The 18,165-nt window shown below is 49.4% G+C and overlaps 1 protein-coding gene across 2 annotated transcripts in view; it reads right to left on the bottom strand.

Moving 5' to 3' along the window:
- The window catches only part of XKR6 (XK related 6), a 204,870-nt gene extending 188,943 nt beyond the window's left edge, over nucleotides 1-15,927 (bottom strand). For both annotated transcript variants that reach the window (XM_086624189.1, XM_086624192.1), the window contains exon 1: nucleotides 15,194-15,927. In XM_086624189.1, the coding sequence (XP_086480315.1) occupies nucleotides 15,194-15,927 (734 nt within the window). The remainder of the gene's footprint in view (nucleotides 1-15,193) is intronic.
- Between the last annotated feature and the right edge of the window lie 2,238 nt (nucleotides 15,928-18,165).

Raw genomic sequence — 18,165 nt, 5'->3', positions numbered from 1 at the left:
AACAAAGGAGATGTGACCTTCCCATGTTTTTTTAGACACCTTTGTTATGAGCGCTGGTTTACAAATCCCCTAATCCCCTGAAAGAAAGGGGAAAATAATCCAGTCTCAGGCAGAGAAGTCAGCAAAGCCATCAGAAATTAAACTTAAACCCTGAATTCAAACTCCCTGCAGCAGTTACGTAGCTCCCGATAATTGCAGTAGCATTTTTGCTCTGAGAACACAGTTAAATATCAACAAGAAAAATATCAGGGCCAGAAATAATTTGCCCTCACTGCTAAAAAATTGGTCACTTCCCAGGAACCACAAAGAGCTGGTCGCTGGTCAAAGGAGCAGCAGGGAATTACGGTGAGATCTGCGTGTTCAAATAGAAAATTCAGTGGCTCATTCCAGGCAGAGCTTGATCACAACATGGAAAAATAATGAGAGCCTTTAACGAAGCTCTAATTGTGCAACAAGCCATAACAGAAAAAAACCCCACGTTTTTGTAAATGGAATTATTAAACTTCAGAGTAGTAAAACAAAGACTAAACCCACTCTCTGCACGAATGGTAACAAAGCATCAATTAAGGTGATGTTTTGAAGCATACCTGTGGAGCGATTATTCAGGTAAATGCTACGTTACCCAGACAGAATTTTAGTACTAAAGAGCAGTGTTTAATCTTACTTTTTCCTCTCCTAAATTTTTGGAAGGAAAACATTCCCTTCTTTTAGGGTTAATTCTCATTTTCTTATGAGAACACGTCAGTTTTTTCAGCCCACCTCTGCAGACTCTTCTACACGTTCTGAGATATGGGGCATTATCAGAAAGGACCAAGCAATAGGACCATCCCTACAGGGTTCATTTGTCTCTCATGTTCATGGTCTGACAAGCAGATTTCAAACTGATGCTTGCCTCCTGATTAGGAAAGCCACATCCATTTTAGAGCAGCTGAGGAAATCCTCAAGAACATTTGAACTTAGGGAAGCCAAGATTTTCACATAATAAAGCTGTAGCAGATCAACCATAATTTTTTGCAAAATTGTAAATGACACCTGAAGTCCCGGCTGTATTCATCTAATGAAGGATGATTAAGTTGAAAATCTACAATTACTTCTAATCTTAAATAACTGATAGGTTTCTAACTCCCAACATACAGTACCTAAGATGTAATATTACTGGGAGCTTTTTGAAACCAATCAATAACTATTAAAGCTGGATCCCATCAGCTACCACCAGGTATTAGCCACTTTCTCAATATTTCAAGTATTCAGTTATTCTTAGATACAGTTACAGTAGTAAAATGAAGTGGTCTCATACTGACACTGCGATAAATACGAGATTAAATATAGAACAAGTTTATTACTCCCTGAAGTCCTACTGAGTGTCCTGATTTTTCTGTATCCACAACAGTACAGTTTACTTTGATGTTTTATTATCCCAGATCTAAAGCGCACAACTGAAAAGCAAAGAACGTGCCGGTTCAAAGACCTAACCCAGCCACGCCGGGAACAAAACGAACGCCGAACCGACCCCGCAGACAGAGACGATCGCCCTCCGACAGCCACAACGCCCCGCTGACAGCAAGTGGTTTGTGTCACTGAGCGCGTGGGACGCATCGCGGCACCCCTGGAGTGCCTGTGGGCTGCCAGAGGAACATGCCTGCAGGAGACGACTTTTCCTAATTCCTTGCTTTGAAGAAAGCCGAATAATCAACCCATTTTTTAAATCATCGCTTTTAAGGGCTCTAAGGAGTTTTAAAGTAAATCAGTTAATTCCTCAGCTTGCTTAAAACGAAACGTTTGATGCACAAACGAAGTTCAGCTGGGTCTGGGTGAAGACGGGTGACCACAGAAATCCACAGAAATTCTGGCTTACTGCCTGTCCTGAGCTCCCAGGATGGTCCCAGCTTAACCCCATCCGATCCTCGCTGCAGAGCAAAGCCTGCTGAAGAAAGCTGCAGGAGCAAGGAACCACGTCCTCCCCCATCAGCATCTGAGCTGGATGGGTTCGCACGGACACAAGCGTTTGGGTCTCAGCTAGGTGGACATGCCTAGGAAATTCTCCCTTCTCCATCGCTCACCTGGATTTCACCCTGAAGCTTAAATACTAAAGTGACCCACTGAATATAAATCTCCTAAACATGAGATTTACAATTTAATCCAATGAAGGGATCTCGGCTCCACTATTGTACCACACACGGGCCATAAAATAAATTTAGACCCAAACAGGTAAACCATGTGGTCGTGTCCAAAAGCTACGAGTGGATTTTTACAGAATCACAGAATAGTTTGGGTTGGAAGCGACCTTTAAAGGTCACCTAGTCAAACTCCCCTGCAATGAGCAGGGACATCTTCAACTAGATCAGGTTGCTCAGAGCCCTGTCCAACCTGGCCTTGAATGTTTCCAGGGATGGGGCATCTACCACCTCTCTGGGCAATCTGTTCCAGTGTTTCACCAGTTTGCTAGAGACTTTGATAGGCTGGATAGACCTTCATCAGCTGGGGAAAAAAAAAAACAAACAACACATATTCTCGTAAGAAAATAAAAATTAACCCTAAAGAAGGGGGTATTTTCCTTCCAAAAGTGTTGCATCCTTCTGGGCTTTTTCTTCTACATTAGGACACTGCAGCCTCTGTGGCTCAACGACTATAGGACCATCCCTGGCATAATTTTGGCTGGGGCCTACCAGTCCTGACCCCAGCAGCTCCTCGGCATCACTCAGGAGTTGGCACAGCCCAAAAGCCACTCCCAGCTGGCAGCCCGGAGACAGCCACCCTCTTCTGAAAGCCAAGAAAGCTTAACACGATAGAAACAACCATACTACGCCAGCCTGTCTCAGGGCCGGAGGACAAATCCTGTCGCTAATTAGCTCGCAAGCGGAGACGTGGCCATTGAAGGTGGGTTCCCAGCAGGCTAGACAAAGACAAAGAGGGCTCCACACTTGATGAGTGCACATAGTAGGATTTCGTGAGTCTTTGCAACTTGAAGTAGAGGAAAGCAATGAGAAGGACCCACAGAGGGGCTCCTATATATCATCCAAATTTGGGGCTGGAGCCTTTCCCAGCATCGGTGGTACTATGTGTTTATGTCAACACATGACAACAGAACTGGACCGACAAGGACTAAGGTAAGATTAAGTGTTCAGGAGAAAAGCACATCCTTCACAAAAAGAAAGGCACGAACGTCCTTCACGCTGCCTTTTGACACAGCCACATGTCAACGCGAAAGGCTCAACCTCCAGCTCCCGCTCCGAGTGTGACATTCGGGACTCAGCAAGGTGCTGCTGCAGCTTTCCCCAAAGAAACCATTTCTTCCCCAGCCCAGTCGTAACAAACACTGGGAAACAAAACACTACAGCAACCTCTTCACTATGTCACCAAGTCAACGTGTTGGCACGACAGCCTGTATACAGTGACTTCACACCCCAACGTGAGTTCACATCCTCCCTGGGAGAGGACACGTGGCAGTAAATCTTCCCCAAGGGAGGAAGACATGCATTTCTGCAGTAAGTGCTCCAAGAGTTCCAAATTATTTCCATTCCTAATTAATATTCATAAACGAACCACAATATTGCGCCTTCAATCAGCCGTCACACAACACCCATGCTAGATGAAAGGACAACTACACGAGATAAGCAGTTTATTGGATCAAAAGTCCCCTTTAGATGAGAAGACAGCTATTGCAACAGTAAAAAACTGATAGCATCCCATCGCGAGTGCATGCACAGAGGAAGTATCAGCAGATCTCCTTCTTTAAACCAGAGATTCAGCACAGAGAACACACAATGCAATTATTATGTTAATTTATCTGCATTTTTCTGCCTGCCTAAGGCTTGAGCTGGAGGTAGGAACTTATGTTTGAAAAGCTGGCATTTTGTGTCACCAAAAATGGCTACTTCAAAAATCTCAATCAACACCCAATTATACCATCAGTGTTCCAAGTTTAATTCCCCATCCTATCGTCAGCATTGCTGCAGCACCAGTCTCAGATCATTTTGGGCAAGGACCTTGCCCTTCAGTTTTTGTTTTTACCTGCCGCTTACATCTTACTCAAGCAAGATCCAGAAGCTGCTTTTTCCTATCCTTCTTCCCAAATTCAGCCTAGGTGGCAGAAATCAAGGATCTCATGTGCCCACGCAGAACATGGCCTGAGGATAAAAGGCCCGGATGCAGCTGTTGAGCACTAGCCCTCCATGAATGATAAATTAATTAAAAAGACACCGGACAAAATCATGTCAAGCCCGGTACAGTGACGGAAAGCATTTAATCCATAACACTGCATTCCCCTCTCCACCAGATGGGAAAGTAGTATTTCCCAGGAATAATGGCAAGACGGTTAAAACCAGCAGAGAAATATTTATTGCCCACCGCTTTCCCGAGCCGTTCTGCTCCCCAGCCACGAGGGACTGAAACAGTCTGCCCAAGAAAAAGCGTATTTACACCCCTTGCCAGAAAGGGAAAGTATAAATATTTCCAAAGCTTTATGAAGGCTAGTACTTATAGTCATGCTTTGAAAGGGAAAGAATAAAGCAAAATATTCAATTAGAAAAAATTACTATAATTGCAGGTTCTATTTTATCCCTCCATTAAAGCAATAAAGCGCCTCGAAATATTGCTGAGCTGGGATACAGAGCTTAGTGCTACTTAACATTTTAATATACATCCAGGGGGGCTAATTTAATTTAGATCTGTGTGAGGGTCTTCTCTCCTCCCTGGCCCCTACTGCCTCCCCCTACACTTCTCAAAATATGGCTGGATATAAACGCGTGCTTCTCCCCCACGCCAAGGGATGTGTACGCAGAGCTGAGGCTGGACATAAATTCCGACACGTGTTAGCACACCTCCAAAGCCAAAGAGGACATTGAGCACATACGTGCACAGCTCCACACATACAGACGCCCAGTTAAAAGCGTGTTTGCCTTCACCTGAAAGCTCTAATGTCCGAATTTTCATTTTATTTTTTTTAGAGGAAAATGTCCAATCTCTGCTCCCCAAACATCAAACAAAATCCTCTTGGAAATGTAAAATCATACCATTTCGCTCTAATAGCTCATTAATCCCATGGGAAGGGATTTGCTATTGAAAGTCACTGAGCAAGCAATTGCCGAGGCTGAAGAAGGGGCTCTTACTCGCAGCCCTGGCTCTCGTCACGCTTTCTCCACAGTACAACGCTACGAGCTGCGGTTTTCTGGATATAACCTCGTTCCTCCCTGCAAGAGAAGATAAGTGAATCTTATTTTAGGGAGCCCTTCATCCTTTTAATTAAACAAATTAATATCACTTCTCCGTATCTCATAGCCTCTATTATCTTTTGTGAACTCCTACAATTCAGTTGTAAAGATATATTGAAAAAGCACTAATTGAGATAATCTCTGGAATTCAAGAGTTGGTATATTTTTAGCCATGTTTTAAAATTATTTTCCCTTTGTTTCTGGAATGCCTCCCATCCTTCCTCCCATGCCAGACTGTTTACATTATTTAAATGCCTTCTGCTTATACCACTCTTTACAATTTTTACTTCAACAACATCGGCCTCCGTTGCTCTTTTTTCCCTTGCTTAGACATGACTGGGATGAATTCCAATCCCAAACTCAAAATCACTCCTGGTGCTTTACTGCTGTCTTCTGTGTTTGGTACATCAGGCAACACATTACTGCCAGTCCTGTCATCCAGAACTGTCTGTGTGGGGGAACCAAGCACCAAGAGTTAAACTGTTCTTCTTTTACAACAGAAACAGAGAAAACAGTGATTTTCCCAGACACTGGAGTTCTCTACAAACTCACAGGGGTACTTGTCATCCCCCTGCTTTAGCAGACAAGCCTGAGCCACTCCATTGAAAGGATGGGGGAGCCCATCACTCCTTTATTTTTGCAGAGAGCTGTGAAGTCCAGTGCCCATCGTGCAGGGAGAAGCATGGCCTGGCACTCCCACCCCACTGCTGCCCTAGAGAAAACCCCATCGAGAGAGCCCCACGAGCTCAAGGAAGCTCCGGCAGCCACCCACGCTCCTCTGTCACTTGGGTTTGATTTGCTTTTTCCGCAGGTTTAATTAGAAAGGTGATAAAGGCAGCTCCAGGTGCCAGAGCCTTTTGCATTGTGGCTCCTGAAGAGTTTTTAATGAGTTCTGCCAAATGGATGGGGGGGTTTACAGCAAATTTTTCCTGCATCAAAATTACCAGTAAAGGTGGAAAGGGCAATATAGCACAACAAACTATTGAGTTTTTCCAGCAGAAGTGCAGACCTCCACAGTGTTAATTTAAGCCTGTTCACAACAGGCTTGTTCTTCTTAGTCCCAGTTCACAGACCACCTACGGCAGGGCACTAAGGCAGCATTCACGATGCACTCCCAGCTTAACCCTATTACCCATTGGGTTTCGGGACAAGTGAGAACATGCAGCAGTGTGAACACAGCAGTGTGCCCAAGCAGCCAAGAAAGCCAACAGAATCCTGGCATGTATCAGAAACAGTGTGGCAAGCAGGAGCAGGGAAGTGATTGTCCCCCTGTACTCAGCACTGGTGAGGCCACACCTTGAGTACTGTGTCCAGTTTTGGGCTCCTCACTTCAAGAAAGACGTTGAGGTGCTGGAGCGGGTTCAGAGAAGAGCAAAGAAACTAGTGAAGGGTTTAGAGAACTTGTCCTATGAGGAGCGGCTGAGGGAGCTGGGACTGTTTAGTCTGGAGAAGAGGAGGCTCAGGGGGGACCTTATCACTCTCTACAATTACCTGAAAGGAAGTCGTAGAGAGATGAGGTCAGTCTCTTCTCCCACGTTATGAATGACAGGACGAGAGGGAATGGCCTCAAGTTACGACAGCGGAAATTTAGATTAGATATCCGGAAGAATTTCTTTACAGAGAGGGTTGTGAAGTATTGGAACAGGCTGCCCAGGGAGGTGGTGGAGTCCCGATCCCTGGAGGTGTTTAAAAAACGTGTAGATTTGGTGTTCAGCAACATGGTTTAGGGACCCTGACAGTGCAGGGTGAATGGTTGGACTCGATGATCTTGAGGGTCTCTTCCAACCAGACGATTCTATGATTCTATGCCTATTCCCTCAACCCATCATGTGCAAAAGGAGCTACAACACACAGGTATTTATTTGGGATGCAAAAATCCTCAACAGTCTCTGCAATAGGTAAACCAGATCATCCTAACGTGTAATTGCGCAGGCAGAGCGGGGCAGAGGAAGAGGAGGTCCTGGCGATAAAGGCTCTGGGCTCAGAGACAGGACGTTTCAGCACAGCTGCCAATTCTGCAAAAGATCTTCTGTGCAGCTCAAGTCACTTAAGGACAGACTGTGAATATTTCATAGGTGAACCTGAGCTCTCACAGATTTCAGAAGAAAGGAGACGTGAGGAGAAGCACAGTCTTCAGGTCCCATTATAGTCTTGGGGACACATTTAAGATCGCCTTTCACTCTATTTTTTGTCTCTTGGCCAAGATTCGATTTTGCTCTACCGGGGCTGCTGGTCCAGCTAAGGCTTCGACACACCAATGGAAGGAATCACACCCCCATTTATTCTGAAATAATGAAAGCAGACACAGACACACAGCTTAGCCATCCAAGCATGTGCATACTTTAAATGGAGTACTCAGTCCAAGGGTCAGATTTGCCCAAGGGCAGACAAATAGCAAGTCGTGAGACTCCTCCACAGCAATGCAAATGTGGCTCCTATGCTACAGAAGTTACATATAACCAAACTCAGGCTGAAACTAGAATATGGGGTGGTGGGCAATACAAATTCCCAGAGTGGGAGAAGTTGTAAAAAATATAGCAATGAAAACCCATCCATGGGGAGCTGCAGGGGGCTGCTACCAGCTGCCCTGGGACACAGCCAAATGCTCAGTCCCACAACCCAGGGGATTTTCAGAGTGTCCTTGACACTGCGGGCACCACAAGTCTCCAAGGACATGGGATGTGCCTGTTGATCTGCCCTGCAAAGATCATGCTGTTCTGCTCCACACGGTTAGAAACGCAAGCTGTTCCTGCCACTGCCGGACTGCCGCTCGGTTTGAGGATTTTCTGAAGGTCCTTCTCCCCAGGAAAGCTCTTTCTCCATTTTCCTGGGATCAGGTTTGGAAAAGCATCTCAGTGCCCTAAAGCAGTCATAGCAGACCAGGGCATCAGCCTGAATCCCAGCACTTCAGAAGAAGATGAGTCAATTAAGTAACAATATTTGGCACATGTTCTTTGCTCATACCTTTAATTACAAATTAATTTTATCTCTAGCTATAGCAAAGCATTACTCTGATTCACAGTTCCTCCTGCCTAAAAGCTTTCAGGCGTTAAAATGCTGGCTTATACTACCACTGATATTCGCAACAGTGAGGTGCTAAAAATCAAGTCAGGATTCAAGTGAAATAACGCAAAATGAAAGTACAGGGAGAAGTTCAGAGCGGGATCCAGACTTCTCCATAGGCTCACCTTCATTTCCCAAGGAAAATTACACGTTTAACGTCCAATTTCTGTTCCTTGCAGTCTCAAGACAGCAAAAACAGCTCTCCTCCAAAGAGATGCTTTATCACCATCAGTTCTACCTCCATCCTTTTCATTAAAGGAAATGCTCCCTGAATAACCTACATTTGTACTGAGAGGAGAACCACTGCAAGGAATAAAGCTAACTCAATGCAGCTAAAAGCAAAATGGAAGTGTCTGGAAAAGTCGAAAATAGAGAGCTTACAGTTTTAACATTAAAAAAAAAGAAAAAAGTGAGCCATCTTTCCTCCTTCCCTTGGCACCCTGCCTCCCCTCCACCAAGAAAGGTATTTTCAGGTTGCCACTGGCATTAGAGATAAAGCCGTAGGGCACCTCGAAAAAAAGGCACGACTGTCTTTTTTCTAAGAGTTCAGCATGAAGCTTGAGCAACTGAAAAGGGACGGTATGGTCAAAGACCATGCAGGTAGCAGCCTGCAACCCAACTTCATAGCAGTTATCCTCCTTTATAGTTCTTGGACTCCTGGAGATTATCTCTAGAAAATACCTTGCACCAGTGTCCTCACCTTGAAAGTCATGGAAACTTCATGCTGGTTCCAGGAAGAACAAAGTCAGGTCACCAAAGCATTTCTGCTTCTCCTTCCTCCTCCCCAAATACCACAGCAGAGAGGAGAATGAGGGCACACATGTGTCTTCCTCAACAGCACCCCTACGTCCAAGAGGAAACCAAATTCCAGTTTCTCCTTCGAATCCTCCTCACTCACTTACCCAAACCATGCTGCTGCTGTAGAAACACTGAATTGCATAGGAAGACGAGTTCCCATCAGGTCAGAGTAGCATGTCACTTCTCCCAAGAAAAGGTTTGGAGAAAACTCTGCCCTCCCAAGGCTGGTACAGCAGATCTGCTTCAACATCTGTGGTTTGACCCCCTCTAGTGGGTAGCACTCAACAAGACACGGAGCCTTGCCACCACCCCGCAACCAATGGACACCCTACTCAAGTGATAAAGTCTTCTTTCATTATTATCATAATGATTATTTTCCCACACACACAACCGACCTGCCTTGCACTTCAGATTCAATGTCTTTGCACCTCTACACCCACAGCCCGACACTTCCTTACAGAGATCCCATAGAAAACTCTTAGAAATAGGGGCTGAGCGGGTAAGGTTTTTGGAAGGGAGAACCACCTCGCTAGGGGCGGGGGGGAGGAAGTTATACCCCAGACCTCATTTTGTAGGGAGAACATATTTATCATCTATCCCAGAATGTCTTCCCTCTGCCAACTTGTCAAAAGCTGACAAAACTCCATACTATAAAAGCAAGCTGTTAAAACTTGGCTAAAGGGAAAAACTTAGCTGCCAGACAAGCTAACCAGAAAAAGCTGAAAAAAAAAATTCGAGTGTGCCAGGGCAGGCCGTAAATTTACAGAAAGGCTCTACAGAGCTGAACATCCCAAACCAAGACAACAAGGTAGCAGCACTAGGTCAGCAGCTTCTCGTTCATCTGTCATTTGACAAGCAGGTGTCTCCCACTGCAAGGGACCTGGGCAGATGTCTTAAGAGTTGTAGCTCCCTGTATGTCCAAACTATCCAAAGTAGTGCATATCTAACAGTTCATCCCAGTATTTTAGTAGAGCCTAAACTCACTCATCACATAGTCATTAAATATCACATATTCCATTTAAATTCATTGATTCATCATTCCACCTCCAGGCATGCCAAAAGATGAACAACTCATAGATTTGGTCTTTCCACTAATAAACAAAATGTCAAGTCTTCATCTAAATTTTAGGAATATTTCTTTTAATCACACACATACATAAGGCCTTTTTAATGTCAAAACAATGACAAGCGTTGTTCTGGTTTGTTTGGTTGTTTTTTTACAGAGTATTTTTCTTCTAAATGTGTAATCAAATCCGTTTTAAAAACAAAACCCACAAACATACTACATTCAAGTCAGGAAACTTACCATTACTGACAGTTTAACAGACACAGAGCGATTTCCAGCTGATCAGCATTCATTGCAGCTGAAACTCCACATACTGTTAATCCAATGGAATCCAATAATGTTTTCTTTAATAGCACGCTGCCACACGAAGGATCATACTTTATACTCTAAACCTTGTACTCCAGGACAGCAACCATGACCCACTAACCCACTTACAACAGAGGTTAAAGAAAGACACACCAGACACAGAAGTTACACTCTTAATCGTCATTTACACAACTCGTGCAACCATCCAAGATACGAAAACTTCAAGTCCAAACTTTAATGTCTCCCGAATTTACACAGCTGAATGGCTTCAGTGAAAGCAATGGCCCTGGCAAGCTCTGATGCCCAACCCGCCTGCAGCCTATTTCCAGCAAAACCACAGCACTGCAACATCCCTCCTCAATGAACAGCCCTTCTGCAGCTTGCAGTGCAGCACAGCAGCTCAATCGTGAGCGTAACGTGCCCCAACTGGCATCCTTTACATTTTGGACAGTCTGGCTGAATTGTTCTAGTCCACAAGATAATCTAGGAGGTTTAAGATGAAAGGTGAAAATTGTAGATTTATAAAGGCAAAAACCCCAGGACCTGAGCTGCATCAGTGGGAATGTTATTTGAGATCATACTACTTCAAGCAAGAATCAAAAATATCTCTATACACATATACGTATACACACACACACACGTTTTTACAATGTATATGTACACTTCTTTCCACTTCCAGCAGCCACTGTAGGTAAGCAGTATTAACAGAGTCTTTGGCTCTCAGCTGAGCAAAAGGCAACCACAAAATAAACAAGAGTATGATTAAGCCCCCCCCAGTACTCCCGCCTGGTCACGATTCATTCCCTGAATAGGACAACAGAGGATGTGAACAGAAGACAAAGCCCCCACCCAGACTGCTCAAGAACAACCTCCCTCTCCCACGATCTTGACAAAATGAAGAGAAGATCTTGCTAAAATAAGAGCCCGATGTATATTTATATTTCTGCCATAAAATGTTATTTATTCATCATCTTATTGGTAAGTCTTCCCAACATTTAGAAAAATAAGTCCCTACAGGAACTGTGTTATCCCTCAAACCAAAACCCAGATTACCCAACATATTCAGGACGAGGATTTCTGTACAACTCCAACCTGCCCCTCCTTCTATTCTCTAAGACTTTGCTTCCAGCTGCTGAGCAACAGCCACCACAGCCTCTACACAACGTACGATCCTGATTACGCTACATGCAGTCGCAGCGCGTATCCACCAGCGTGCAGGAAACCAGGCTCGGTGCGTTACGCACCGAACTTACATCGTCCCAGGTCTTCCTCCTCCGTCCTCACATATCAACTCCTTACCAGCACAAAGCAGTTGAGCTGCAGGCAAACACTGCTACAACAGCTCTTTCCAGTATTAGTCCCATCACCGCATTCAAGATTAATTTTAATGACGTTTGCAATAGCTACAGTGGGAATGCAAAAAGACACCCTCGTGGAGGCTGGCCCACAGATCCCAGGAAATTAATTCAGGCTTTGGTCAGAATATTGGGAGGCAGCTCCATGCTGACCACGCTGTCCAACGTGCCTTAAAAAGCAGGAGCCGTGTGCTAGTGGGATTAGCAATCAACAGGAGAGAAAGCTGCCTTATGCTACCTAACGTGATCCAGTCTGCAGAGCTCCTTTCCAGTCCCTTTCGGCAGTCCCAGCCCCGCACAACCTCAGAAGCAAATGGCTTTTCTCTGCATTTTCGAGTCTGGGCAACTCGAGCTTTGCTTCTTCCTGTTACCAGCAAAAAAATCACCCCTCCATGTGCACCCCCTCTGTCTTTGCCGGCATCGCTTCTGTATCCCCCTCCCCACCTTGTTCACTTGAGCATGCCATAGCGTGGGGTGTTTTTGCAAACGCCAGCTTTCACCACAGCTAAAACACAATCATTCTTTTTGCCTGGCTCCAAGAGGGGAAAAATCCAACTTGCCAGAGTAACATCTGCATCGATAACTGCTTTTGCTGATGGGATCAGCACTCGGGAGTACCAGGGAAAGCAGGAGAAAGGGTTGCCTACCAATTCATCATCCTCGCACGCATCACCCGCAGACATCCATCCCCCTCCCGCCATCCCCCAGCCCAAATCTCGGCTGCAAAATTAAAAAAAAAAAAAAATAAAACCCCCAAGCAGAAGCTGAGAACAAATGCGCTTTGAACGCTACGCAAATGACATTGAAGAGGCTGAAGAAATATGTATTTGCTGTTGCGCTGCACGATTTCATGGGCTTATTTCGCAGGTATACATTTCACACACCCTTCCCACACAGATCCCCTCCCCTCCACCCCTTCGGCTCCTTTAAAAAAAATAATAAAAAAAAATAAAAATCTTTGATGTGTATATTCATTTTATCTCGAGAGAGAGCGGTGTCCTCAGAAGAGGTGTCAAGGCCCTCCCCTGCCTCCACCCACGCACCCCTCCCCCAGGCTCAACCACGCTGGCTCCATCTTAACTCGAGCCACTTCTTCCCCGATGTCATTAGGCAGCAGTTAACCCCTTCGGCTACCCAGATGTAGGGGAAAAAAAGGACCTCCCCATCAGTCATCACTTTCTGCCTTCTCCTTCATCCTTCTTCTCAACTATACCCCAGCAAAAAATTCCTAAAACCTACCGGTGAGGTTATTTTTGCCCCATTATTTGATCTGGGAAATACCAAGGTGGCGATATTAACCCTTCCAGCAAGTCTCTCCACTGCTTCACCACAATGTGCCTTCTCCCCCCCTTAAAAAAAATCACTATCTTCTCCCTAAGGATTATTTTAAAAGCTATAAAACCCAACCGGCACAATCTGCAGCCTCTTCCCCACAGTCCAACCCATCCGTGGGGTGGAAGGGTGCATCCACCACCCCGTGACACAACCTGGAGTCTTCCCTCCACCCTCCAGCACCCTTTCCATTTGACTATCCCGCGTCCCATCTCGGAGGACACCGGGCCACGCCAGGTCTTTACAGTTGTCCTTACAACACCCCTTTCTGTGAGACCGACATCTCTGTGGAAGCGCTCGCGTCTACAGGCTTTCATCCCAGAGAATCCCTCCCTGCCTCCTCTCACATCTCTTTTCGGAGACGAAAATGCAATTTCCAGCTTACTCAGAAGGATGCTTTTTTCATTACCACTGAGCCTGGGGTCACCTCCCAGACTCTTCCCTGACCAGCGTCTCCTCCACCCCAGGACCTCTCCTGCTGGAGGGGCACAGTCTCCATCCCTGACCTTCAGTCCCACATCGGCAACCCCAACACCATTCCCACTCCCCCAAGCCAAGGAGAAGGTTTCTTCTTTCGCCAAAGCCACAGCCCAGGCATCATGCTGCGTTTTTCCACTCCCACAACCTGCTCCATCGGTGGCGAGGTGGGGGGGTGTCAGCAAGCCGGGGGGCTCCCCCTCCACCGGGTGGGGAGAGGCTCTTGGGGACACATGTCATCTACAGGGGGTTTGATCCACACCAGGAGGACATCAACCCTCTGGAAACAGCACATACTAGTGTTCAGCAGCCGGAGGTCTGCCATCTGCCCCCCCGAAGACCCTCTCTGGAGCAGCCCCACCACTTTTGGCGGGGCCTCTCCCTCACCGCTGTCCCGGATCCAAAAGGGGAGCGGTGGGACAAACCCTCCCCAAGGCCACAGGACGACCCTCTGCAGCGCTACTGACGAGGGGGTCACCCCCAGCCCCAGGCCTGCCTTTACACTGTCACCCTGGGGGTGTCTCCCCCACCAGCTCCTGTTGGGAAGAGCAGCTCCATCCCTCTGCCCCTGTCCTGCCCCATGTCTGAGGGGTGAGAAGAGTCGAACTCATCCTTTGTAGGAAGGCACCAATGAACCCCACTTCTCCCACCTCAACCCCACAGACATGTTTAGGGGGAACTTCTCTTCCCCTTGAACATGCCCTCAGCTCAAGAGGGGCCCTCAGACCTCCTCCACCCGGAGGATGCACTGACCTGCATCCACCTCGGACTGTGAGGTGACAATGACCCCCATGTCCCTCACCTCAGCCCTCGAGGCTAATTGTGGGAATCTCTCCTCCCTTTGGGTCTCCCCTCACCCAAAGTTGGCGGTTGCTCCAACCGCCAACTCGCCCCTCCTTTCCATGTGGGAGACATCGCACTGACCATGACCACCTCAGACCATGAGGTGATACTGACCTGTGTCCACCTCAGATCACGAGCCAACAGCGACTCCCATGTGCCCCACCTCAGCCATGGGACAGTGACCCACCTCCACCTCAAACCAGGAGGTGACACTGACCCACGTTCACCTCAAACCATAAGGTAACACTGACCCACGTCCATCTCAGACCTTGAGGTGACACTGACCCCCATTGGCCCCACCTTGGCCAGGAGACAACGACCCACCTCAAACCATGGGGTACCACTGACCCACGTTCATCTCAGACCACGAGCTGAGAGCGACCCCCAGCTGCTCCACCTCAGCCATGGGGACACTGACTCACCTCAGACCTTGAGGTGACAGTGATGCCCATTGGCCCCACCTCGGCCATGAGGACACTGACTCCCCTCAAACCAGGAGGTGACACTGACCCACGTCCATCTCAAACCACGAGGTGACAGCGACCCCCACCCACCCCACTTCAACCAGCGGACGCCGACCCGCCTCAAACCATGAGGCGACAGCGACGCCCGTCCGCCCCATCTCAGCCGGCGGACAGCGATCCGCGCCCGGGGCGCACCGACCCACCACCCGCCATGTCGGGCAACGCGCCGACGGCCACCCCGCTCCCCGCTCCCCCCGCGGCACCCGGCCGCCCCCTTACCTCCAGACCTGCCCCATCTGCAGCAGGTGGATGACGGACTGCCAGACCCAGACGGAGATCCTGCAGAGGCGCTGCGCCCCGGGGGTGGCGGTGGCGCCGGCTCCTCCTACCCCGCCGGCGGGTCCCCCCCGGCGGCCGACGGCCCCCATCATGGGCGGCCCGCGGCTGCTGAGGCCCTGCACGGCGCCCAGCCCGCCGCCCGTGAAGTCCTGCACGAACCAGCGGAAGCTGAGGATCTGCACCAGCACCGAGGGCAGCAGCACGAAGGCCAGCGTCAGGCCGCACCAGACGTAGTCCCGCCGGCCGTAGTGGTGCAGCGCCAGCCACAGGTCCGTGCCCACGTCCCCCAGCAGCACCAGCAGCGCCAGCACGATCCACAGGCAGTCCAGCCACGGCCGCTCGACCGCCTCGCCGACCTCCGGCGCCCGCGGCGGCCCCTCGGCGGCGGGGCGCGGGGCCAGCGGCTCGGCGGCGGCGGCGGCGGCGGGCGCCCGCCCGAAGAGGTTCCGCAGGCAGGCGCTCCGGCAGCCCCAGTAGCACGACGACGTGTTGCAGCAGTGGCAGATGTGCAAGGAGCTGCTGCCGCCCGGCTCCTCCGCGCCTTCGGCCGCCGCTGCCCCGACGCCGCCGCCACCGGCGCCGCAGACGCCCGCCGCCGCCGCCGCCGCCTCGTCCAGGTTGTGCAGCTGGGCGAAGCCCACGCCGCCGCCGCCGCCATCCGACTTGGCCGCCATCTTGCTGCCGCCGCCGCCGCCGCCGCCGCGTCTCCGGCCCCTTCGCCGGGCGCGCTCGCTCGCTCTGCCCCCCCCGTCCCCGCTCCCGGCACCCCCCCACCCGCCGCCCGCCCGCCTGCCCGCCCGCCGCTTCCGGGGGCGGCGCTTCCGCGCCCGCGCAGGACGGGCCGGGCCGCCTAGCGACCGAGCGGGGCAGCGCCGCGGCCCGCCGCCACCGGCCGGGCCGGGCCGGGCCGGGCTGCCGCAAGGGAGCGGCCCGCGGCCGCGCCGCGCACGGCGCCACCCTGGCACCCGCTGCCCCCGCGCTCGGTGCCGCTCTCTGCCGGCGCTCCTGCGCAGCAGCACCCCGCGCTGCCCGCTGCCCCGCTCCCGTTGCACCGGTTCCCCTTGCGCTCAGCTGCCCGCGGTGCCGTTCCCGTAGCACCGACACCCGTTGCTGCTGCCCTCTGCCCCGTTCCCGTTGCACCAGCACCCACTGCTTTCTCGCTGTCCCCTCTGCGTTGGCACCCACAGGATCCGTTGTGCTTCTGCCCCCAGCCCCTGTGTGCTGACACCAGCATCCCCCAGACCATCCTCAGCTGGGGACCCTGGCGCTGACCCCATCCCACTCCCAAATCAGCTCTCCAGCCGAGTATCTTGGCCTTCACATCCCTGTCCTGCAGTGCAATCTCCTCATCCCTGAGCTCTGCACACCCTCAAATCCCAGGACCACCACTCTGCAACGCAGGTTGTTCTCAGCCCACCCTCAGCCGGCCTGCCCTCCCCTCTTCTCACCTCCAGCAGCTCACTAGTACCCATCACATCCAGGCTCTCCTCTGGGTTTCTCTTTGCCTCTTCCCTTCCTATGGCCATGCTCGGGAAGGGAGGCTGCTGTCCCAGTCTCATTCCATAGCAGCAGCCTCCAAGCCCACCTCAGCACCCTGACTTCCTATGGCCCCAGTGCCTTCCCAAATTCCCCACCAGAGTGTCCTCCTGTCTCTCTCCTTCTAAACACAAGGATCCTCTATCCTCTGTCCTCCACTGTGCTTGCCCATTCCTCACCCTTTTTGGGCAACTTATTATGTTCTTATAGGGTTAGATAAACCAACCAGCTCCTCTCCATGCGCCCAGCTCCTTGCTGGAGGACGCAAACCTCCAGCAAGCTGAGGAAGCAGCTCCCAGCTCCAGTTTTGGGATCTGCCTGGGACTGAGCTGCACCCCAGGCAGATGTTTCACCAAAGGACCTGCTGCCAGCCTGGGGAAGCCGCATTCAAGGTCCTTCCCCTGCTGCTCGCTTCCCTTTCTACCCGTTCATATTTGTTCATTCATTGTATTCATCTTCTCTGTGCTGTCTTGTGCTGTCCTCTGTAGGTTACAATCCAATCTCCCCTCTTTTCTGTTGTGTTTGGGTTTTTTTTTCCCCATTTGATAAGCGTGCTCCTTCCAGATGCTCCTTCTCCAGCTCTTTTACTCTCCCGTGGTCTCCTTCTTCTGCCTCTCTATGGGAGTTTGAATTCTGCCCTTTCTCTTTTTTTTTTCTCCTTCTTTTCTTTTTTTTTTTTTTTTTTAAATCGTGGCAAAATATCAGGGCTGATAGATTCAAGGCTCCAAAACCTGCTGCTAAAGTTGCTGCTTTGCAGAGTCTGAATTTCAACAGGGGGAAAAAAAAAACCAACAGAGCAGGTGGAAAGGTGCAGAAGTGCAGATAAAATGCTTTTTCCAGAGAGGGAAAGTTAATTTAATCTCAAGAAGAGTGGGACAACTTGCATGTATTAAATAAGCTGTCTGGGAACCATGTATTTGGCCTTTCCAAGTGATGTCAAAGGAGTTCAAAAGTTTTGCCGAGTCTGAAAGACGTTGCTGGTTTTGAAACAGTTGGATTCTCCTATAGCAGAGAAACAGAAGAAAGGAAACAGAAAGCAAAGCTTTGGGCATTGTCTGGGTGAATGCACTCTGATGCACACCTGTATGTGGCCGAATCAAAGCCATTTGTAGCGCGTGAAACTCCGGCAACAAAGTTCTTCAAAAGGAGAAAACTGGTGTTATAGATATAACGGGATTGGAGAGGACAGGATCCCGCAGGTCCCCACGATGCTGAATTCAGTTGTCGAGGATAGTCCCTTATTTTCTGTCATCTTAAGCTGTGGCAAGAAATATGAATATGGAAACAAATTAGATGTATGCCAGCCCTCAACTCAACCAAATGAATGCACGTGCATAAGGCATGTGTAACAATGTATGTGTCACATAAAACCACTC

This window comes from Tauraco erythrolophus, chromosome 2 (genome assembly GCF_009769465.1).
Source record: "Tauraco erythrolophus isolate bTauEry1 chromosome 2, bTauEry1.pri, whole genome shotgun sequence".
In the NCBI taxonomy this organism is placed as follows: domain Eukaryota; kingdom Metazoa; phylum Chordata; class Aves; order Musophagiformes; family Musophagidae; genus Tauraco; species Tauraco erythrolophus.
The sequence above is the reverse complement of the archived record's forward strand: the minus strand, read 5'-3'. Positions and strand labels throughout refer to the sequence as shown.